We start from the raw sequence: 23,659 nt of genomic DNA, 5'->3' as shown, positions 1-23,659 counted from the left end.
CAGTGGAAACCCCCCACAAGTGACTCCATTTTGGAAACTACACCCCTCAAGGTCACTTCAAATGTGATGTGGTTCCAAAAAAAATGGTTTTGTAAATTTTGTTGGAAAAATGAGATCGCTGGTCAACTTTTAACCCGTATAACTTCCTAACCCAAAAAAAAAATTGTGCTGATGTAAAGTAGACATATGGGAAATGTTATACCTCCCTTATTTAAGGGCATAAGAATTCAAAGTTTGAAAATGGCAACATTTTCGCCAAATTTCCATTTTTTTCTCAAATAAACACAAGAATCAGAATCAGTGGGATCTGTTGAAGCGTTCCAGAGTTATTACCTCATAAAGTGACACTGGTCAAAATTGTAAAATTTGGCTTGGTCATTAAGGACATAATTGGCACTAAAGGGTTAACCACCCATTTATTGTCAGAAATAATTTTTTATGTTTACATGTGTTGGAATTGTAAATTACAAAGTCAACATATATTTTGCTACAAAATCCGGTGTAGAAATTCAAGGCTTAGGCTGTTTATACAGATTAGATGGCGTCCCTGAGCTATCTTTCCCAACACTTATACACATGAACGTTTATTTGGGCCATAAGGAATAAAACAGACAAAATCTATTAAAAGAAAAGTCACTGGAATGACATTTCCAAGTCACAGCAACTAAACAGAGTTGGTCACACTCCAAATACAAAACAACATTACATAGTAGCGTGATTTGCAGTCTTGGAACTTAGCTCAGATGATCCAGTAAAAAAGTGAGTCCACTTTCCAATGTTTCAAAACTCCAAACAGGTTACTCTTTAGTTCGCGAGACTTCTTATGTGTGGAGAAACTCTGTCTTGCCTTCTCTTCATACTTTGGAAAATGCAAAGAGTGCAGTGCAAGCTAACAGTCCGCAATAGTAAAGTGCCGCAAGATCAGAGCTTCTTTTTGCTAAATTTTTATTCTGCTTACAACCAATTCTTTTTAAAACAGCATGTAATAATATATTGCACCAAGCCAACTAGAGTTTCAGGCTCATCCAAGATGCCCATTAGATGTCTTAGATCTGATCTGATAATGATACTGTATTTACTTTGAAAATCTATTTCAGGTTGTCTGCATAATCCTTTTATTGCAGTCAGACTTACTGAAACTTTGACTACCCAGCCTGACTAACACCTCCTTGGTGTCCCTCCCGCTGCAGCTCTCAGTCAGGCTGGGTAGAGAATGAATACCCTTGGACTCATGAGCTATTTCTGTTGTTCTCCTAAAATGCTCATACTAATATCAGGACTGCAGAATAATTCTCAAAGTAAATAAACAAGTTTCATTAAGTCTAAGCAATCTATTTAATATGCAGCTTGCATTGTAAAATTTCCTGTCCAATCTTTGCTTAGATTAGCATACTTAAAAGAGTAAGTTTTACTATTTTTGCGTATGAGGCTAAGAGCTTACAGTTGCTTACTATTGTCCTGTTCTTCTCAGCGTCAATCTCTGCCGGCTCAGAGTGGTTATGAACCACTTCTGACAGCGATTCTACAGCTTCCACTAATGTCACATCGACAGAGCAGCATCTTCTCTTCCGCTATGCTCTGTTGACGGGGCTTCTCTGTCTGCCGATGTCATGCTGATTGACAGGCATCTCCCCGCTGCCTAACTGTGGAAAGCCAGCTGTCAATCAGCATGACGTCTGGAGTGACACCCAGTTGACAATGTAAAAGCTGCTTTGTTGAGGAGAGTTGAAATGAAGCAGGGGAATCAGCGGCTGAGCCAGCTGAGATTGTCCCTGCTCTCCAACTTCTTCACATTCTTGTTGCTGAGGGGCGGACACTCCTTTTTGTGTGACAGCTCTGTGTCCCACTCAGTTATTAAGCCTATATATTTACATATAAATATAACAGCGCCTTTGAGTAAGCATATCTTAAGTGAACAGTGAATATGAGAACTGGTCTGGAAACTGCCCAGGGGTAGGGGTGGGACTTGTGATTTTGCAGGACTGATAACAAAAGCTCTGGATCAGAAGCCAAGAGAAAGTGAGCAGCTAAGTGCTTTATAGAAATCAATTGGCTGGAGAAAGCTGACTGGTGTCATATGAGTTAACTCTTCAGCCTGGAATCCAGCTACTGTGCATACAGGCTTTGGTGGCCGATCTCCATGGCCATGAGCTTTAACATAAAAGCTTTCATAGCAGGAGAGCGACAGCAGACAGAAAAAGTAATCCAATTGCGAACTTGTTTATTTTCATAATATGACGTGTAAACATATAAATCCTCTAAAATCAATATTTTTATTCACTTCTCTTAAAACACAACAATGCCCATGTATTAAAAAACAGTAAATGGATAACCAATAATTCTTAATGGTACATCTATAGAGTGGACTTAAATTGCTCTGGTAAAACTCTAATATGATCCTGCCTCAGGCGGAGGTTTGCACCCCCACTCAATGGCGGCTGTCCCTGCTATGCCTTAACAAGTGAGCTATAGCAGAAAAATAGATGACTGCCTATTCTAATACAATGATATTCCTAGCATAAAAATAATAGAAATGTATATAGATGCACAAGAGTCAATTGATAGATTGCTCTCTTTGAAGTCGCCTCGACGCGTTTCGATGTTCATTAGGTTCATCAGGAGGCCTATGTGGAAATTTATGCAAAGCGTAGATACGAATACATGCTGCAGCATGTTTACGCACTACGATTTCTTTTCGGTTCACCGTTTATGCAATTCTCCAATTTCATAATATGAGAATAATCTTTTTAAGCAGATCTATATGTAGACAGTCCTTCCAATAAGTAAAATAATTTTGCATCTACTGTATTGTTATTAAGGGCCTGTTTCTAAAGTACCTCTTGTTTTCTATTTCAAGATTACAGGACAGGACCTTGCTTCTCTATTGTGAGCAACCAAATGTGCCAAGGACAGCTGACAGGTATAGTGTGCACGAAGACGCTGTGCTGCGCTACAGTGGGGAGAGCATGGGGCCACCCTTGTGAGATGTGCCCGGCCCAACCACATCCCTGTCGTCGTGGATTTATTCCAAACATCCGAACAGGAGCGTGTCAAGGTATGTAAAATACGTGGAGCTGTTGAAACTGCTAATGTCTTAATGTTGATAGAATTACAGGGCTTTGGACAGCATGCCTTGTTTCATACCCCAGCCTGTGCATGAAGAATGGAAAATCATTGTCAAATGCATTACCTCATGACTGAGTGACTGTGTGATGTTAAAGGGGGGCATTAGCAACTCGGGTCAGACGGACGAGCCAAAGCCTTAATGAATTTCTCCCTGCCAAGAACTCCCTCATTCCGTCAGAAAAGAAGATAATTTAACATGACCTCAGATAGAGAAGTTTTATTTCAAATAAAGCAGAAATATAATGGAATACATGCAAAATTATTATTGCCTCTCATTAAACAGCTGACAGATTGTTTGGTTTGACTTGTGAAAAGTTGCTTATCCGCCTATGTCTCTGACATTTCATTCCGCTGGAGTATGCAGTTGGTTCAGATCCTTGCAGTCGCCCAGATGTTCCTCACTTATTCCTGAGCATGCCTCCTGATAGAGAGCTCTGACACAGTTTTTGGCTTTTGGTCTAATACTTCCAGCTGTATAAATTCTTTTATTGTCTGGATGTCTGGCAGGAAACTGAAGAAAGTTAACAGAGGCAGTCGTATACTAAATTGTTGAGTAATCTAACTTTCCAGCACCGTGGGGGAATTTTGTAAAGTTATAATGTAAGTTTTTCACTTAGGTACCTAAAAAAAAATGAAATGCATCAAAAAAGCAGAATAAAGTAGAATTCAGCCCAGACTATCTAGTTTCTGATCTGAGGATTCAGAACGTAGAGTCTCTTTACTGGGAAGTTTGTGTGCCACAGTTCTATTACGCCATTAGATGTGCCATGAGGAAGTCATTCAATGAAGTACTACAAAGAGAATAGGCCTAAGGTTAATTCTGTTTACAAGCCAACTCTCGAGCCAGCGCCTTACTCAGTGAGATCTAAGGCCATGATTGTGCATGTAACCTTATAGGAACTGTATGAAACTTACTAACTACTATTCTCTTTTATTAAATTCAAGCTCAAACCATTTAGTACATTAATAGTAACTAACTTTTTTGCCATGGGGAAGATCCTTAGAAAAAAACTGAGAGGAAGACTTACAGATGCCCCATGCTTATGTACAAGTGGGAGCTCTTAGCCGGCTGTCAGGAAACAGTGCTATATCCAAAAACAGCGTAAAAAAGCACAATTGCCAAATCTTCCCTTCAGCCCACGCATACCAGATCTGCTGTAGATCCCCCTGAAATTAAAACCTTTTACTGCAATTAATATACCAATTTCTTCCTAATAAGATATACATTTCAATTCAGGATTTACTTACAGTTGAAACCAGAAGTTTACATACACTATATAAAAAGACATATATGCATGTTTTTCTCAATATCTGACATGAAATCAGAATAAACCTTTCCCGTTTTAGGTCAATTAGGATTACCGTCATTTTTAATATTTGCCAAATGCCAGAATAATGAGAGAGAATGTTTTAAGGCATTTTTATTACTTACTGCAAAGTCAAAAGTTTCCATACATTTCATTAGTATTTGGCACCATTGCCCTTAAACTGAATGACTTGGGTCAAATGTTTGAGATATCTTTCCACAAGCTTCTCACCATAGTTGGTTGGCATTCGAATGAAAGTGCGGACAGATAGTTTACATATGCTATTAAAGGGGTTGTCCTATGAACAAAGTACATTTTAATTAATAGATATTGGAATAATAATAAGTTCTCAAACTGGATGTGTTAAAAAATGTTCCTGTGCTGAGATAATCTTATAAATGTGCCCCTGCTGTGTACTGTGTAATGGCTGTGTCTGACCGTACAGGGTCATGGTCTGATCAAACCACAGTCCAGCATCCACCGCACGCTTTCCCAATGAATGAGGAGAGGGAAAGCTCACGGTGGATGCTGGCTGTGACTCACGGGTAAACCTCGCCCACAGCCCATCAATCGGGAGGGAGCGCATCACTGGGTCACGCCCCACTTAAGCCGGAACGTGACGTGACATCAGCGGATGTCAGCCAGGGGTCACGTGATGCCTGTGAGTGGTCAGCGACAACGCCGCTCACAGGCAGTAAAGAACACGCAAGGTGTTTACAAAAACACTTGTTGGCACAATTTAAATGCATGGGGGCATTGTTAATAGTAGTGGACAGCATCTTTAAGAATGATTCGTGGTAACAGGTCATACTGGGGGACGTTTTCAACCTTTTTGTGTTTTTTGTTGTTCTCCTTCCTTGGGGCAGATGTGGATGAATGCCAAGCAATCCCTGGGATGTGTCAAGGAGGAAATTGCATTAATACTGTGGGATCTTTCGAGTGCAAATGCCCAGCTGGACACAAGTTTAATGAAATAACACAAAAATGTGAAGGTAAGGTGTTTCCAGGCTCATCAGTATAAATAAACCAGTTCACTTTTTTTTCAGGAATCCTAAAACATCTTAATCAGTTTCCTGCATCATTAATACTGATTATTGGCCCTTTGCTTCATATTTCATTTGCACATGTTGAACAGGAGACTTGTAATCTGGATTATGATACAAAGAAAATTGAGTGAAGCTCGGTCTTCAGAGGATTCATTTCACAGGGCTGGGATGGAAAAGTGCAGCTGCTTGGAGATCACAGTGTGATATGTCCTCACGGTGTGTTTCGTGGGTCCGTGTTCCCTCCTTACATGATGTGATCATAGGAGGGGTTTCTGGAAACATCTACAAGACTGTTTGCCAGGAGAGGCCCTAACTGTCTCATGATACTCATACTGTATTGTGGACTGACCAAAGGGACCCAGCGGATGACTGCTGTAAATATCTGACATCTGCTCAGAGTCTGCTATTATTTCTTGCAGGATTAGCACCTTAACACCAGAAACAATTATCACAATTATTATAATAAAATTCAGAAGTATCTACAATACTGTTAGTAAGGATTATACCCAATGGATTCCATTGTTATGTGAATATTGAAAAAAATGAATTCAGCTTTAACATACAGTATATATTGGTTTTACGAAGGCGTGTTTTTTAAACAGACCCTCATAAACCACCACATTATATACTATAGTTTAATTTTTTTTTCAGGTGTTTCACCAGATTTCTGAATAGACATGTTGAGACTTATGTACTGAAATCCATTAAAAAATTGCTATATAATCTTTTTTTTTTGCTTCCCTGCCTGATATTAACAAAGGCTCATTTGAATTAGAGGATTTTACAGCAATTGCCAAAGATTTTCACAGTATGGCCACGTTCACACACTCAGTATTTGGTCAGTATTTGTAAGCCAAAACCAGGAGTGGGTGATAAATACAGAAGTGGTGACGTGTTTCTATTCTACATTTCCTCTGATTGTTCCACTCCTGATTTTGGCATACAAATACTGATGTGAAATACTGACCAAATACTGAACTTGTGAACATGGCCTTAGAGTATGTTCACACACGTTGTGATTTGCTGCAGATTTTTATGTAAATTTTCAGCTGCGTCTGGCAGTACCAGCAAAGTCTATGAGAAACCAAAATTCACTGTTCCCACATGTTGCTTTTTGTTTGCTGCCTATTTTCAGTGATTAGAAAAACGCTGAAAGAAGTGACGTCACTTCTTTCAGTGTTTTTTCAGCATTTTTTTCAGTGTTTTTTCACCCATAGGAAGTAATGGGGGGGATGAAAAAACGCTCCAAATACGCCGCAAAAACGCACCAAAAAAAACAGACCTGTGTATTTTGCTGCGTATTTGCAGCATTTTTGATGGCAAAATAGAATGGAAGTCTTTTTTTTCACAGAACTTTATGTGCATTACTAAATAGAGACAGAAGGACAGTGGAAAAAGCGCAACAAAATACGCAGCTAAACTTGCGTTTTTGACGCAGCTAATCCTCTGCCAGAGAAAAGTTATCAGCTGATTTCATGCAGATTGTGGTGCAGAAAACGAGCAGAAAAAAACACAACATGTGTGCACATACCCTTACTGTAATAATGCATACAGTTTGTATTGTGCAATTTGGTGACAGTTTGCTTGTAAGTTGTGCATGAAAATGAAATAAATTAGTGTTAGTCCCCATGCACATGGCAGAGAGTGTGCGGTGCCTATACGAGCAGTGTTAGTGAGGAATATCGAACTAAGTGCATCATATGTCCCTATAATGGAATATGAACAAGAAAATCAAGAAAATACATTTTCATTTTGCGCTTTTTTTTTGTCCCCTTCCTCAAAGGGCAATAACTTTTTTGTTTCCAACAACATGTTTTTTTGCCGGATGAGTTGAAGTTTTAAATGACGACATCATTCATTTTTTCAAATAATGTACTGAAAAACACAGAAAAATTCAGGTAGGGCTAAAAAGTGACAAAAATGTTCCAACACAGTTTTCTGGGTTTTGTTTCTATGGTATTAAAGAAGTTGTCCACTATGATAAATTAATAAAGCTTATACTCCCCTCCAGTGCCGGCGCTGTTCCCGTGGTGTCAGCACTCGCTCTCCACGGGTCTCCCGTGTTATTTTTGTGAAATGTGATCCCGGTGCCCAATCAGCGATGGTGTCACTGTCCCCACCTACTGTAGAATTGAACATGAAGAGGAAGTCAGAGATCAGCTGCAGCCCACACTTCCTCTTCATGTTCAATTTGTCTGAAGGCGGGGACATCGACGCCAGCGCTGATTGGGCCCCGGGCTCTCGTGTCACAACAACAGCACGTGAGTCCCTGGACCAGGAGTCACTGCTCTGCTGGAACGGCGCAAGCATGGGAGGTAAGTATAGGCTTTATTATTTTATCGGGGCCAAACATTTAGATCAAGAAGGGGGTGGTCCTACTAGTGGATAACACCTTTAAGGCCTCGCCTCATTCAGACTTCCAGGTTTCATGTACATCTATCTGTGTTTTTCACCGATAGAACACTTACCCATTAAAATCTTTTGCCACTATTCACATGTCCATGGTTTTTGTTCATGCACCAGAAGTGTCTGGCACCATGGATGAAAACTATTAATACAAGTCTATGGGTTAGTGGCTATCACCGACACCACACAGATTGCATTCGTATACTGCTCGCGATTAACATTGCAATGACTAGCAAGCTAAAAGGAAACTCATTGGCCCTCTACTAAGCAATCGTGGGGTGCCAATAGGTTGCTATTTCACCTTGTGGCTTGCAGAAGGTTTCCATGGCCACCATTTATGTGCTACTATGAAGCTCATCCACCCCACGCCACGTTCATGTGGTGTCAATGTGTCGACATGGCAGCTGTGAGCTTGGAAAAAGCCCCCATGGATGTCATCTTTCTGCTTCTATAAACTCCAGTCTTCATGGTAGCACTAAGATTTTGAGATTGACATTTTGTCTATATACTGTGTAAGATGGCCGCCGGACATATCCTTTAGGGGAGATATGTATCGCTGAGGTTGGGAGCTTCAGTGATGTAAAACCGGGAAAGCATGCTCCAGCACACACAGTGCTGAGAGGGTTAATAGGGCGTATCAAGGCCAGGAATTATGAGCAGTCATAACAGACGGGTGGGATTGACTGTTCACATATCCCCACCCTAGGGTGTGTGTATAAAATGGAGACTGAGTGTCTCATTCAGTGTCTGTGGCTGGAGATGTGGAGACCTCCAGCTTGTCTGTCCTACAGAACACTGACTCTGAGCGGGCGAACCCGCAGTATTGTATGGACTAGTTATTTTCCTGTTTTGTTACTTTGTGCCGGACAAGGCTGTCTACTGTTTATCTTCCAAGTGCGGTTTATGAAGTCTGAATGAACCTGCCTTGGACATTTTTTAAGAAACTGACTCTTGTGCCTACCTCTAAAGCATCTGAGTGAGTACCAAACCCTCCAACTGCAATACTGTGCATTGCCAGGGAACTAATAAAGTTAGGAGTATCAGAAAATGGTAACAGAAGACGACAAGTTTTTTTTCCAAATTTCTGAACATATTTTTTACTCCTAAAATATAAGATAAACTATACAAGTTTGGTATTGGTGTAATTGTGTATTTTTTCCAATTTCACCGCACCGCAGCTTTTTCAGTATATTATGTGATAAAAATGAATGGTGTCAAAACTACAATTCGCACAAAAAATCACGCATTCATATGGATATGGCTCTTGAAAGAAGGGGAGGAAAAAAACAAAAGTACAGAAACTAAAATTGGCCGTGGTAGAAAGGGGGTAAGATACATGAGGCATAAACATGTCTGACATTTACCAAGTAACTTCAAAATACGTGCATCAGAGTATATACAAGGTTTATCTGTCACCTCAAGCAGGATGCTTTGCCTAACCTCAATTATAGAGGAAAGATAGTGGTTTACCAGCTGGCCATCTGTAATAATATGTAATGTTTCCTTCACAGATTAATATACCTAGAAACATCTAGACTAGCGTATGGCTGCTGTGCGGAGTAAATTACAGCCCCTTCACCACAGCCATATTGGAGGTGCAATCTGGAGGGTAAATTGTACCGTCTATAACAGGCTCCATTGTGAACCACTTCTTTGTGATACATGTGGCTTTCATTTGAATTTTGAGGTCAGACACAATCAACAGAATTTAAACATTTATTTCAAATGAAACCGTCCAGAACCAAGGTTCTCACAAATATTTTTCCAGTGGTCACCAGTCCAACCACAGACATGTAAGGGGTCAGGATTAGCCACAATGCGGCATTGTGGGAAAATGTTTAGCTGGCAATACACAACCGTGCACTGAGCATATTGATGGTTATTTCAGATAGTTGGTGCCCATCGGTGACCACAAGCGTTAGACACTAACAATTTGCAATATTCTACTTATTCTTTTACCGTACATGTATTTCAGAGAGGTCATGGATCTGTTTGCTAATTTACATATGTCCAGGCCTTTATTATAATCATTACAACAATTATTATTTGCTTTGTGCTCACATTGTTTTTAGTATTATCTGATTTTTTTACATACCCACTACTGTTATTTCAATGCCTAACATGCAATAGTACAGTTCTGCTGCTGCAGCCAGCCGGAGTTTTTCCTGGCGATAACATTTGGTTGCTGGGGATTTGTGAAGCTGAGCAAATTGTATAAGACCACTTCCTTATTGCCTCATATATACTGAATTAAAGGGGTATGTCCATCTCCAAGATCCTTTCCCAATATGTAGTAGGTGTAGTAATAATAATAATAATAATGATAATATAATATTAGCAAATACCTCCAATTAGAAATGTATAGTTTTTCTGATTCGCTATGTCGCTTACCCCATGTGCAGGGCATTGCAGTAGCTTAAATATATAGCAAAGACAGAAAAAAGGATCGGTACTTAAATAAAGCTTCCATTTATTTAATCCGTTAAAAAATACAGAGTGATTCTTATGCGTTTCTGGCATAACTGCCCTTAGTAATAGAATATATAGTATAGTTCTTTTCATTCTCTATGTCACTTACCCCATGTGCAGGGCATTGCAGTAGCTTAGGTATACGTGGTTACAACCACTAACAGCTAATTATTACTAACTGTCACTATGAGTGGTCATAACCATAGATATTTCTAATTGGAGGTATTTGCTAATATTATTTTTATTACACCTACTACAAATTGGGATAGGAGCTTGGTGATGGAAATACCCCTTTAAAGTCACCAAACCTGTCATTTTGATGGAACCAGATGGCCATCTAATGGGGTCACCTCATTCTTCACTGCCACATAGTATCGCGGGAGAGAGGGATTGGGCATGTTGCATTCAAGCACCCAATCCTTTTGTTCTTCCTTGCAGAAAAGTCACTGCCAAAGGTGTCTGGCAGCAGATAACCTGTTTCTTGCCATTGAACTCAGCCGAGCTGAGTAGGAATTGAGAGTGCTATATGGGGCAGCACGGTAGCTCAGCAGTTAGCACTGTTGCCTTGCGTCTCTGAGATCCTGCGTTCAAATCCCACCAAGGACAACATCTGCAAGGAGTTTGTATGTCCTTCCTGTGTTTACCTGGGTTTCCTCCCACCCTCCAAAGACATACATAATTAGTTTGTGAACGCCAATGGGGACAGCGATGATGATGTCTGTAAAGCACTGTGGAATTAATGGCCTAATAGAAGGAAATAAAATAAATACCTGTTGGCTACGCTAATATCACCAACAGTGTTGTTACTTATGCTTCCAGAAGTCCTGAATAGTGTACATGCTGTTTTTATTAGATAGAGTGGTGAGAAGCAGATGTTACTAATAGCCATATAACATTGTTATCAAACTGACAGAAAAGAAAAATGTAGGTTAACTTTTTAATTACTTAAGCTTTGAATACATTTTTCATAAATTCATCATCTGCCTATAACATACTGACGATGTAGCATAAAATGAAGTATCTCATCAGCTGATGACTTGGGCTCCATTCACACATCCATGTGACATGTCCGTGTGCACACTGACCCATAGAATTTCATTGATCCATTTACACATCAGTTTTAAAAACAGATCCTTGTCTCTGGTCCGTGAAACTCAGAGCATGTCCTATTCTCAAAGCATATATATGCTGCACACCATGCATTAAGAATGAGTCTTGTTGGTATAATGATGGGTGCCATTCCAAAACTCCTGACCAGCAGTGAATGTATATGAAGAAGAAAAAAGGATTGGCACATTCAAGGAATTAATAAAATCCTCAAGCTTTATTCCACATCAGTTGTAAAATTAAAATCCACATTCTAATAGTTATTGTTTTTTTTCAACCATTATCATGTGGATTTTAATTTTATAACTGATGTGGAATAAAGCTTATTCATTCCTTCAATGTGCCTATCCTCTTCTCTCCTTTACATACATGTCCTATTCTCATTTGTTTTGTGTATCAGACTCAGACATTAAACTCTATGAGGATCTGTGTAAAACAGATGAAACATGGAAGAGAAACGTTGTACTTCGGGAGTTCCATCCAAATTTCATCAATTTATAACTTATCCTTTACTAAAAGTGAATGGATAAAAAAGTTTCAGACAATCTACCTGCTTAAGGGAAAGAAATGAATGCACCTGAGAAAAAGAAAGATCTGTGTCTCTTGGATGGTAATACTCATACGGTAGCCTTTCACCGTTTTCTCGATCCAAGTACTGTCCATTGTAAAAACCGACATCATATGGCCAGCCCTAGGATCAATGTTGTTCAGTATGATCAGAAAACAGTTTTTTTTCATATTGACCAAATATTCACGTGACAAAAATGATCCTTTCATATTCTCTTCCTTATTTCAGGTGAGACACGCCCATTCAAAACTATGGGTACGCCCCAAAAAAACGCATCACATCCCATTTCAGCTGTATTGCATCTGATTTTTATGGATACATTGCAATTCTTAACATAGGAAAATGTATTTGGTCTTGTAAATTTTATTCCATGCTGTTGCATAAAAAGGAATGCCGTATTTATGGCATATGGGTGATAATACAGATGAAAATATGGCCGTGTATACTTAGCATTAGTCATAGGATTGCTCTCTGCATTTCCACTAATCTGAAATGTTAGACAGTCCAGCACCTGTTGGGCATCATGGATGGCAGATTCAATGGCTTTTACTGTGCATAGGTTAGTGACGTGTAGTTTACATTCAGCCAAAACACTGCCTGTGGAATTTCCTACCAATCCCATTTTACCAGCCCTAATCGTGAGAGCTGTGTCAACAGAGAAGTGCATGAGCCAGGGACGTCCAAAATGAATACATATGCTGCATTATTTCACAAACCATGGATGTGTTTTCCTAAACCACTAATGTTCCCCAAGGCCTCTTTTAGTGCTCAGTGCTAATACAGAGTTAGGGGAGTCGCTGGGACATTCGCTACTGTTAAACTCAGCTGGAATTACTACTGAGTTTTGCCCGGATTACTAAAAATCTAACACCTTTCACTTGGAATTATTAGAGCACCTCTGGGCTTCGTCAAGGATTTTCATGCAGGAATTGCAACATTTAAGTGTCGACTGTACTTTTGTGCAAAGCCTGAAAATGAATATATACAGTAGTATTGATTGCACATCCTCCCGTGATAATATGAGGGCCTGAGATAGGTGTCACAAGCCCAGGTTTATTTTTATACTACTTTTTATACTACTTTTTTACACATTACATTTCTGTGGCTCTGCAAAATTTATATGTTAGAATGGCAGTGGATTAAGACTAGGTTGATACCACATCTGGGCATCATTTTGGTCATATGTCCACAATACATAGGTAGGGCTTTCTATTCATGAAGTGCGTTCATAGACTTTTATTAGTTAGAATTGTGGAAAATGAATCTTCCTTTGGCATATATTTAGCCAGTATAAACTGCAATGTTTTTTTTTAAATTGTAAATTAATGCAAAAACTTTCTTTTTTTTTCTTTTTGAAGATATTGATGAATGTAGTACTATACCTGGGATCTGTGAGTCAGGTGAATGTGCAAACACTGTGGGCAGCTACTTCTGTCAGTGTCCCCCAGGATTCTTCACATCACCAGATGGATCAAGATGTATAGGTGAGCTTCATAATATAATATGTGTTCATGGTTTTATTTTTTTTGTTTTTTTTAAGTGTATGTTTTTATTAGTATATCCTGTTCTGTACTCACAATGGTAATACATGTTTTTCCTTAATGGCAGATACTCGTCCTGGGTATTGCTTCACATCTGTAACTAATGGGCGCTGTATCAATCAACTCCCTCAGCTACTACCAAAGCCACAGTGTTGCTGTGATACTGGAAGGTGCTGGTCTTCAGGAGCAGCAGGAGCACCTGAAATATGTCCTTTTCGAGGGACAGGTATGAGTTCTTCCAGTCTTAGCAATGCATCTGTGATTCCGGACTGCACTTGTAGATCTGGAAACTTTTAGCGGGGTTTCCATGGGCATTCTTAGAGTTAGTGACTTCACTTAGCAGGGCCCGGAGTGTGCTTCGGTATTCATCATTTCAACTTCATCCGGGAATCTGGCTTTTGCTGTAAAGGCCCCTGGGTTGCATACACGAAGATTCCTCTGGGAGGTGGAGCAGGTTGGCAGAGGGATAACATTATAGCCAGGCAGGTCAACGCCAGTGGGGCATAGCCAAGGTCAAAATCAACAGGCAGGAATGTATTTGACGCGCCCCTGGGCCTGTGTCGCGCTGCGTTGCGCACGCGGGAGCTTACCCGGAGCCGGATCTCTTGAGGGTTGTAGTCTCGTGGCGGTGATCCGGTCCGTGCCCAGGGAGTCAGACTAAGTGGCGCTGTATTAGCGGTAGATGTTGGACGACTACGCCACCCGTTGAGTACAGCTAAGGAGCTGCTGCTGCAGGGCAGACCGCTGAGGCCGGTGGTAGGATTGTGCAGCGTGATAGTATAACCCCCAACGGGAGGGGTATGGCCTCAGGGCAGCCGACGTGGATGATGGGGGTAGCAGGAACCACTCGGAGACAGTATGGTGTAGTTCAGGGTCTTTACTGGTGACAAAGATAGACCCTCCCGGAGTACTGGCTAGCGATTGGGACCTGGTCAGTCCTTGAGCAGATGGGATCTCCCCTGGCCAGGCGGAGTTGTAGGCCTCCCAAACTAACGATACTCTTCCGGCTACCTTGCTAGAGGCGGGTACAAGTAGCCCACGTCCCTGAGTGTACCGTGTGGTGCTCACCCGTATGGCCGGTGACTCGGGGCCTTCTAGTAGCTTCCGCTCCACGACGGCGGTGCTGGTCCCACGCGTGTGACCGTGCCTTCGGGTTTCTGGGCCAGAGGACCTGCAATCCCCTGCCGGTCGGTTTCTGCTGCTGGATAGGAGTTAGTCCCCCACAGCCTCGGACTCCGGGTCCGGTGATAACTTCTCAGTCAGGGTGAGCTCTGCAGCTGCCAGCCCCTGACTCCTTGTAGCACTGCTCCCACAGAGCTCCTGATGTTCTTTTCCTATATCTGCTTCTCTTCTCTACTTCTGGCATGGCCCAGGAGCTGGGCCCAGCCGGAGCCACAGCTCCCTGTCAGCCCTCCTGGCTCAACTCTCCCTCTGAACTCCCTAACCCTGCCTCAGCCCCAGGTTTATATAGGGGAAGTTCTTCCCCTCCCAGGACTGGGCAGGAGGTGTGGCATGCATAGGATTCCTGACCAAGAGACCTCCCACCTGCTCTCAGACATAACATTGCCGTTACTGTGGAAACCAGACCCCTGGGGTGCCACATTCCCCCCTAGTGAAATTTAGTACTCCGGGACTAAACATATTTTTAGAAAAACATAACAAGGTATAAACAATAATAATACAATAAGAAAAACACATAAAGATGGTTACGGCGTGTCCGCAACCGGGTGCAGTTTTGAAGAAAACAAAGGTGTCCATTTCACCAAAACAGGGAGACGTAACCAGGTAGGGGTCTGTCCTGCCCCGAGTCCTTATCAGTCTTTTAGTCCATCCTGGGTTACGCTCCAACTAATTGTACAAGGATTCCCGGTAAATCCACCAAGGACTCCTAAAAATAACTAGAAACACATAATTATTTACAAGCAACAGACAGGTGACCACAAATAAAACAATTTAAACACTTCAAATCCTCCAACGTGCGGGTAACTGGCCTCTAGTGGCCCTAGTGGACCTACGGAGCTGACTGTCTAGCCCCGAACTACAGGGTGTAGGAACTGTCAAGGGTAAACTGGGCAGCTGTCCACGGGCCCTTTGGCTCACTAGAGGCATGGCAGGTTCACTATAAGCAGAGGGTTGATCCTCCTGGTCTGCTGGTGTGGGGTCTTCTGCCTCCTGGACCGGCTGTTCTTCCAGCTCTACCTGTTGCTCCGTAGGTGCTTGGGATGCTGGTTGGAGGAAGGTGAGTACGGGTACCACAACTGCGCCATTGACTTGAGTCCAAGACCGAGGGAAGTCTCCGAGCACAGTACTAACCATATCTTCCCTTTCCTCTACGGGTCGAGGGTCTTCTTGTTCCTCTTCAGGGTTCCGTAGCTGTTCGGGACACTTCTTCAGGTGATCCCAGGATACAATGGTTGTGGTTTCCCCTCCGTCTTTACTGATGGTACAGACCTTTGGGTTGTCGTGGCTTGAGGGCAGTACGATGTACGGGTCCTTCTCCCACTGATCGTCCAACTTGTGGAGCCGCCTTTTCCTCTTCAAGACCTGCTCTCCGGGTACCAGAGGAACAGCGGGAGCATACTGGTTGTAAGTTTTCTCTTGTCTTTCCCTAGCTTGACAGAGACTTCGCTCCACGCTCTCCTGTACTTTCCGGTACTGCTGCTGCCTCTCTGTGTCCCAGTCTGCTTCTGGTGAAGTGTCCTCGGGTGTCAGGACTCCCATCTCCAGGTCAACAGGTAGCTTACCAGGTCTTGCCCTCATCAGGTAAGCCGGGGTACAGTTGGTGGAACCTACCGGGATGTGGTTGTATAGGTCCACTAGGTCGGGCAGCCTCTCAGGCCACAGACTGCGTTCTTCTAGGGGCAATGTTTTCAGAAGATCTATCACCACCTGGTTCATTTTCTCACAAAGTCCATTAGTTTGCGGATGATAGGGTGTCGTCCTTATCTTCCGGCAGCCATACAGAGTGCAGAATTCTTGGAAGACCTCCGCTTCAAAGGCAGGTCCCTGGTCTGTCAACACTTGGTCCGGGTACCCGTGTGGACGGCAGAAATGCTGCTGGAAGGCTCTAGCTGCTGTTCGAGCTGTTAAGTCCTTGACGGGGACGACAACCAAGAACCGGGAGTAGTGATCCACGATGGTTAGTGCGTAGACGTAGCCACTTCTGCTTGGGGTCAGTTTTACATGATCCAAGGCTACCAGTTCCAACGGCTGCCGGGTGACGATGGACTGCAGGGGAGTCTTCTGGCTGGCACGGTCCTTCCTTCTTAGGTTGCACGGGCCACAGTCTCTGCACCACCTCTCGATAGTTCCCCTCATGCCTACCCAGTGGAACCGCCCGCGCAGCAGGAACTCCAGCTTCTTCCATCCGAAGTGTCCAGCCCCGTCGTGGTATGCCTCCATCACCACGGCTGCGTCTCTTCGTGGCACCACTACTTGCCAGATTAGTTCATGCGTCCGGGAGTTAACCATTCGGCGGCACAACTTCCCCTTATAAAGGAACAGTCGACTCTTCTCAGCCCACAGTTGCTTGGCTTCCTCCGGAGCGTCTGGGTCAAGGCGAGCCTCTGGCCGAGTCAGCATCTCCTTCACCAGTCGGACGGCAGGGTCACTGTCTTGCGTTTCCGCCCAGTTGTAGTGAGGCAAGGGATTAAACGTAGCAGCTTGCTTACTCCTTACCCGGTGGGAATACTGGATAGTCCCATGACGGTGGAACGCGGGGAGTTCGACTTCTTCCAGTCCCTCTGGATCTTCTCCTACGTCCGGTAGGTTTGGCATCCTGGACAGGGCGTCCGCGTTGGTATTGGAGCGTCCTGCCCGGTATTTGATTGTGAACTCGTAGTTGGACAGACGGGCCATCCATCTCTGCTCTAGGGCACCGAGTCTTGCTGTGTCCAGGTGTGTCAACGGGTTGTTATCCGTGTACACGGTGAACCGGGAGGAAGCGAGGTAGTGCTTAAAGCGTTCGGTGACTGCCCACACCACTGCCAGGAACTCTAGCTTAAATGAGCTGTAATTCTCAGGGTTTCTCTCGGTGGGTCGCAGTTTTCGGCTGGCGTAAGCGATTACTCGTTCTTTCCCCTGCTGGATCTGGGACAGCACGGCTCCTAGCCCGATGTTACTTGCGTCGGTGTAGAGGATAAAGGGCTGGCTGTAATCAGGGTACGCCAGGATTTCATCCCCCGTGAGGGCCATCTTCAGCTGGCGGAAGGACTCTTCTTCTAACTTCTCCCATCTGAAGGGTGGCTTCTGGTTCTTGGCCTTCCTGGACTGGCCTATCAGGAGGTCCTGCATAGGAGCTGCCTTTTTGGTGAAACCGGGGATGAATCTGCGGTAATAGCCTACCAACCCGAGGAACTGCCGCACTTCCTTTACACTGGAGGGACTTGGCCATTCCTTAATTGCGGTGATCTTATCAGGGTCGGGAGCCACTCCATCAGCGCTCACCACGTGTCCCAGGTACTGCACCTTTGGTTTCAGGAGGTGACAGTTGGAGGGTTTCACCTTTAGGCCGTAGCTTGCCAGAGCTTCGAACACTTCCGCCAGGTGTTTCAGGTGGTCCTCATACGTCTTGGAATATACGATGACATCGTCCAGGTACAGCAGGACCGTCTCGAAGTTTCTGTGGCCCAGACAGCACTCCATTAATCGTTGGAAGGTTCCTGGTGCATTGCAGAGTCCGAACGGCATGCAGGTAAACTCGCTAAGTCCCATCGGGGTGGTGAATGCGGTCTTCTCCCGGTCCGCCTCTGCTACAGGAACCTGCCAGTACCCACTAGTGAGATCCAAGGTAGAGAAGAAGTTAGCAGATCTTAAAGCAGCCAAAGACTCCTCTATCCTTGGTAAGAGGTACGCATCCTTGTGTGTGATACGGTTGATTTTCCGGTAATCTACACACATCCTCATGGTGTTGTCTTTCTTTTTGACTAAGACTAGTGGAGCTGCCCAGGGGCTACAGCTATCCCTGATCACCCCAGCCTCCTTCATGTCTCTAAGCATCCCCTTGGCGTGTTGGTAGTGTGCAGGGGGTACGGGTCGATACCTCTCTTTTATGGGAGGATGGTCTCCCGTGGGGATGTGGTGTTCTACCCCCTTGACTCGCCCGAAGTCTAACGGGTGTTTACTAAACACTCTCTCGTACTCTTGAACCACCCGATAGACTCCCTGTTTCTGGTGTGAGGGAGTGGAGTCAGTACCCAAATGTAGTTGCTGACACCAGTCCTCCATTGTTTTCTGAGAGCCGTTACCTTCCTCCGGGGAAGATGGAGGCAAGGGTTCTACGGACTGTATGGAATCTTGATTGATGGTATACAATTTGGCTAGCGTGGCATACCGGGGCAGGTACACTTCCCTCTTCCCGATATTTATTATGCGAACGGGCACCCTCCCATGGCGTACATTGACCACCCCCCGTGCTGTCAAAATGGTGGGCCTACTGTCTGAGTAAACTGGTTCTACCATTGCCTGGTAATCTCTACCTCTCAGACCAATAGCTGCCCGGCACCAAATCATCATTTCACTTTTCGGGGGCATGGCAATAGGGAAAGGGTCACACATTCGCACGCTACCAATCTCACCACCGGAGAGTTCTAGCTGTTGCCGTCGCATCAGTGCCCGGATCTCTTTCTGGAGCACTCGCTGCTGGCCGGAGCTGGCGTTCTTGGCAACCTGCTGTAAAAGGAAAATCACCTCTGCAAGACAATTTTCAATTACATTAGTTCCTAGAGTTATCTTTGGGTGACTCTCGTGTTTGTCAATGTCTACAATGATCAGTCCCTGTGCTGCCAGTTCGACTCTACCGATTTTAATGGTCACCTCTTTAAATCCAATCTGTGGCACGGGCTGACCATTGCTGGCGATGATACTCAAGTCGTCGTCAGGGTAGCGGGTGATATCCGAGTCATTCCAGTACTGCTTGAAGAGCACGTACGGGATGGTGGTGACTTGTGACCCGGTGTCCAGTAGGGCACTCATAGGAATGCCATCCAGTACCACGGGTAAGACTGGACGTCCTCCCACATATTTGTCGCGCCAGTTCGATGGGCCTGGTGATCTTTTTCCTGGGGGTTGGCCCTCTACCCCAGGTTGTGCCAGTTTAAAGGACAGTACCTTGCCATATGTCCGGGTTGATTGCAGCGGCGGCAGATGGGTCGTCCGTCCTCGTTGTATCGGTCGCTGGGTCTTCCTCTGGCCAGTGGGGTCCTCCTTGGTCGACGCCACGGGATGTCCTCCGGTCCGGATGCCAGCTGGATCTTCCCTGGAGTGGAAACCTGTAAAGACTGCACAGTTCGGGTTAGCGCAGCAACGCTTTTAGCTAGCTCTTGGACCTGATGGTGCAGGTCTGGAGCCGGGTCATTGTTCAAAGCCTGCGCACCAGCTCCCACAGGCCCTGCCGACAAGGGCGCCGCCTCCTGGTGGTAAGTGGTAGTGGGGCGTCTGGGGGTCACAACGCCACCTGGTGCCGGTTCTCGAAGCACCCGGATTTCTCTGTCCTTGAACTGTGCAAATCCCAGATGAGGGTCCTGTAAGGCCATTGCCCGCAACTGGGTTCGGTGGGCATTGCAATATAAACCCTCTATAAATTGTTCAGTCAACAGCCTGTCCTCGTCTCCCACGCCGTCAGGGTCGGTCTGCTTAATGGCTCTCAGGGCCTCTTGTAGGTTCAGGGCATAGTCCCTTATACTCTCATGTGCCCGCTGTTTGCACCCGTAGAATCTAAGCTTGATCTCGGCTGAGGTGCGGGTATCAAAGGTGTCCCTCAGCCGGGTTAGTATCCCTGCGACAGTCCTCCCCCCAGGTGGCCAGGACTTTACCTCCCTTTGGGCTGCCCCGGTTAATTGGGCCACCAGGATGCTCACTTTTTGCTCCTCTGTGAGGGGGTACACCTGGAAGAGGCTATCCAGCTTTTCTCTAAAGTCATGCAGGGTATGTGACTCCCCTGAGTACTGGGGTAGCCAGGCTGCCCCCGGGATATAGGGCATGGTGAAAGGCATGACCGCAACAGCGGTGGCGCTGGCGGGGGTTGAAGCGGTGAAGCTCTCCTCCGTATCCGACATCCTTCTCCCCCCTAGTGGACCGTGGCCTACCTTGCGATGATCCTCTTCCGTAGGCCGCGGCTCCGCAGTGGATCGTCAGGGTTGAGGACCTTCCGTCGCGCTCCTGTGACGTCGGCGTCTGCTGGGCTCCTTCCAGGACCTTACGCAACGTCCGGACGTGAGGCGGGGCTTCAGTTCTCGCGCGCTTTCGGAGTCCACGCCCCTCTTCTTCCCGCGCGGCGTCCTCAAGATGGCGTCCAATGGCGGGAAAACTCCACGTATGGCGGGAAGAAGGCCGAAGATGGCGCCGGATGGCGGGAAAACTCCACCGATGGCGGGAAGGAAGCGGAAGATGGCGCCGGGTGGCGGGAATCTTCACCACAGGTAAGTTTGAACAGTCTTTTTCAGGCACGCAGTACCCGGTGGTTGCGGGCACGAAATCCTGCCGACTACGCCAAAAGTTGACGCGCCCCTGGGCCTGTGTCGCGCTGCGTTGCGCACGCAGGAGCTTACCCGGAGCCGGATCTCTTGAGGGTTGTAGTCTCGTGGCGGTGATCCGGTCCGTGCCCAGGGAGTCAGACTAAGTGGCGCTGTATTAGCGGTAGATGTTGGACGACTACGCCACCCGTTGAGTACAGCTAAGGAGCTGCTGCTGCAGGGCAGACCGCTGAGGCCGGTGGTAGGATTGTGCAGCGTGATAGTATAACCCCCAACGGGAGGGGTATGGCCTCAGGGCAGCCGACGTGGATGATGGGGGTAGCAGGAACCACTCGGAGACAGTACGGTGTAGTTCAGGGTCTTTACTGGTGACAAAGATAGACCCTCCCGGAGTACTGGCTAGCGATTGGGGCCTGGTCAGTCCTTGAGCAGATGGGATCTCCCCTGGCCAGGCGGAGTTGTAGGCCTCCCAAACTAACGATACTCTTCCGGCTACCTTGCTAGAGGCGGGTACAAGTAGCCCACGTCCCTGAGTGTACCGTGTGGTGCTCACCCGTATGGCCGGTGACTCGGGGCCTTCTAGTAGCTTCCGCTCCACGACGGCGGTGCTGGTCCCACGCGTGTGACCGTGCCTTCGGGTTTCTGGGCCAGAGGACCTGCAATCCCCTACCGGTCGGTTTCTGCTTCTGGATAGGAGTTAGTCCCCCACAGCCTCGGACTCCGGGTCCGGTGATAACTTCTCAGTCAGGGCGAGCTCTGCAGCTGCCAGCCCCTGACTCCTTGTAGCACTGCTCCCACAGAGCTCCTGATGTTCTTTTCCTATATCTGCTTCTCTTCTCTACTTCTGGCATGGCCCAGGAGCTGGGCCCAGCCGGAGCCACAGCTCCCTGTCAGCCCTCCTGGCTCAACTCTCCCTCTGAACTCCCTAACCCTGCCTCAGCCCCAGGTTTATATAGGGGAAGTTCTTCCCCTCCCAGGACTGGGCAGGAGGTGTGGCATGCATAGGATTCCTGACCAAGAGACCTCCCACCTGCTCTCAGACATAACATTGCCGTTACTGTGGAAACCAGACCCCTGGGGTGCCACATTTTCAAGAGTATAGCTGGGGTTCAGACCAGGAATATGGAAACAGAAACAAATCGACATGCAAGAGAAGGGTTTTAAAGTCCACGGTCAAGTTCAAGTGTAATTGTAGGTTCAGTTTTAAGCACAGTAATAGACAAGCCAGGTCAAGTATCAGGAAAAGCAATCGGGAATGTTGCAGAAAAGTAAGTAACAAAACCTTACCATTAGCAAAAGTCTTAAAGTCTGGGTAAGATTTAAATAGGGCACTATGAGCAGTACTCCAGTATGGTGATAGGTCTGGGCCAATGGCAGGGCCAAACATACAAGATTTATACTCTAATCAGCTGGGCAGTAATACAGGCTGCCAAGTGTGTTGGTTCACTATATAAAGTACTGTACTGTTTTACTAGCCACCAAGGGTTAGTCATTGGGAACATGTTGGTTAACAGGGCAATGTGCATGTTTGGTGCAAAGGTTATTCTACTGTGATCAGAGCTGGCTCTTATCTGCAGTTACCGGCAAGTGTCAGGTGTGAAAATAGCCTACACTCACCCGGTATGGAGTGGGCTCCCGACTTCTGCCATTCACATACAGCGGATGTTGGGACATGGGGGAAGGGAGCAGGAGTGTTCAGCACTGGGGCCCCATAACTCATGGTCTGCTCAGCACTGTTGCCCCATAACTCATGGTCTGCCCACCATTGGCAGTGCAACATTAGAAAGATTCAATAGGTGTTAAAAGTGTAAAGTCTTTTGTATAAACATTTTAAAGTCCCACATGGCTTTAGATTTAAGTAGCATGATGATGTTCATCTCTGAATGTTTAGGAATTTCTGCTATACTTTTGAGTATATCTCTCTCGTTTATTTTTATTTAGTTTTAGCTAATAAGTGTATTTTGTATTCTTTTAGAGGAATATCGTAAGCTGTGCACAATGTCTTGGGTTCGACCTGGTGTGCCAGAACCTGGACCAGTTATTCCTGTGGGACCAGGGTATCCTCCTCCTATAGGTCCCGAGGTGCGGCCAGTATATCCTCCTGTTTTCCCACAACCACCAGGCCCAGGATATATTCGCCCAACACCTGCAGCTCCAGGTAAATTAAGGAATAATGTTACAGTTTCTGTTTTGTTTTTTTGAAATGTTCATCTTTTCTGAGCCCTCTTACACTTTATTTCCCAGTGTTTAAATAGGTTATACCAGATAGTGTAAGTGTTGTTCTTCCTACTGTTAGTAAAAACACGGAGTTGTAACCATATGATAATCAGTCTTTAGTCACGTAATCACCCAGGTGCCTATAAGTATACGGTATAAAAACAAGAGTGAATCACATTTGAGTTCGTCCCTACCCAGGTAACCATGTTTACAACTACGGTGACGCCCCCTAATTGTGGGTATAGGGCAGTGATGGCGAACCTTTTAGAGACCGAGTGCCCAAACTGCAACCCAAAACCCACTTATTTATCGCATAGTGCCAACATGGTCATTTAACCAGAATACTGAGGTTTTAGTTTAGAAAAACAACTCATACAGAGAGCAGCCACAAACAGGAGCA

At 45.3% G+C, this 23,659-nt stretch overlaps 1 protein-coding gene across 2 annotated transcripts in view; it reads left to right on the top strand.

Annotated features, from left to right (window-relative positions):
• FBN1 (fibrillin 1) overlaps positions 1-23,659 on the top strand; it is a 305,286-nt gene that overhangs the window by 129,151 nt on the left and 152,476 nt on the right. For both annotated transcript variants that reach the window (XM_073653071.1, XM_073653070.1), the window contains exons 7-11: positions 2,858-3,055; positions 5,300-5,425; positions 13,388-13,513; positions 13,638-13,796; positions 23,018-23,200. In XM_073653071.1, the coding sequence (XP_073509172.1) occupies positions 2,858-3,055; positions 5,300-5,425; positions 13,388-13,513; positions 13,638-13,796; positions 23,018-23,200 (792 nt within the window). The remainder of the gene's footprint in view (positions 1-2,857; positions 3,056-5,299; positions 5,426-13,387; positions 13,514-13,637; positions 13,797-23,017; positions 23,201-23,659) is intronic.

The sequence above is a fragment of the Phyllobates terribilis genome, unplaced genomic scaffold (genome assembly GCF_046119375.1).
Source record: "Phyllobates terribilis strain yellow unplaced genomic scaffold, ASM4611937v1 Scaffold_11__3_contigs__length_659146591, whole genome shotgun sequence".
Taxonomy (NCBI): domain Eukaryota; kingdom Metazoa; phylum Chordata; class Amphibia; order Anura; family Dendrobatidae; genus Phyllobates; species Phyllobates terribilis.
This window is presented reverse-complemented; position numbering and strand designations above follow the sequence as displayed.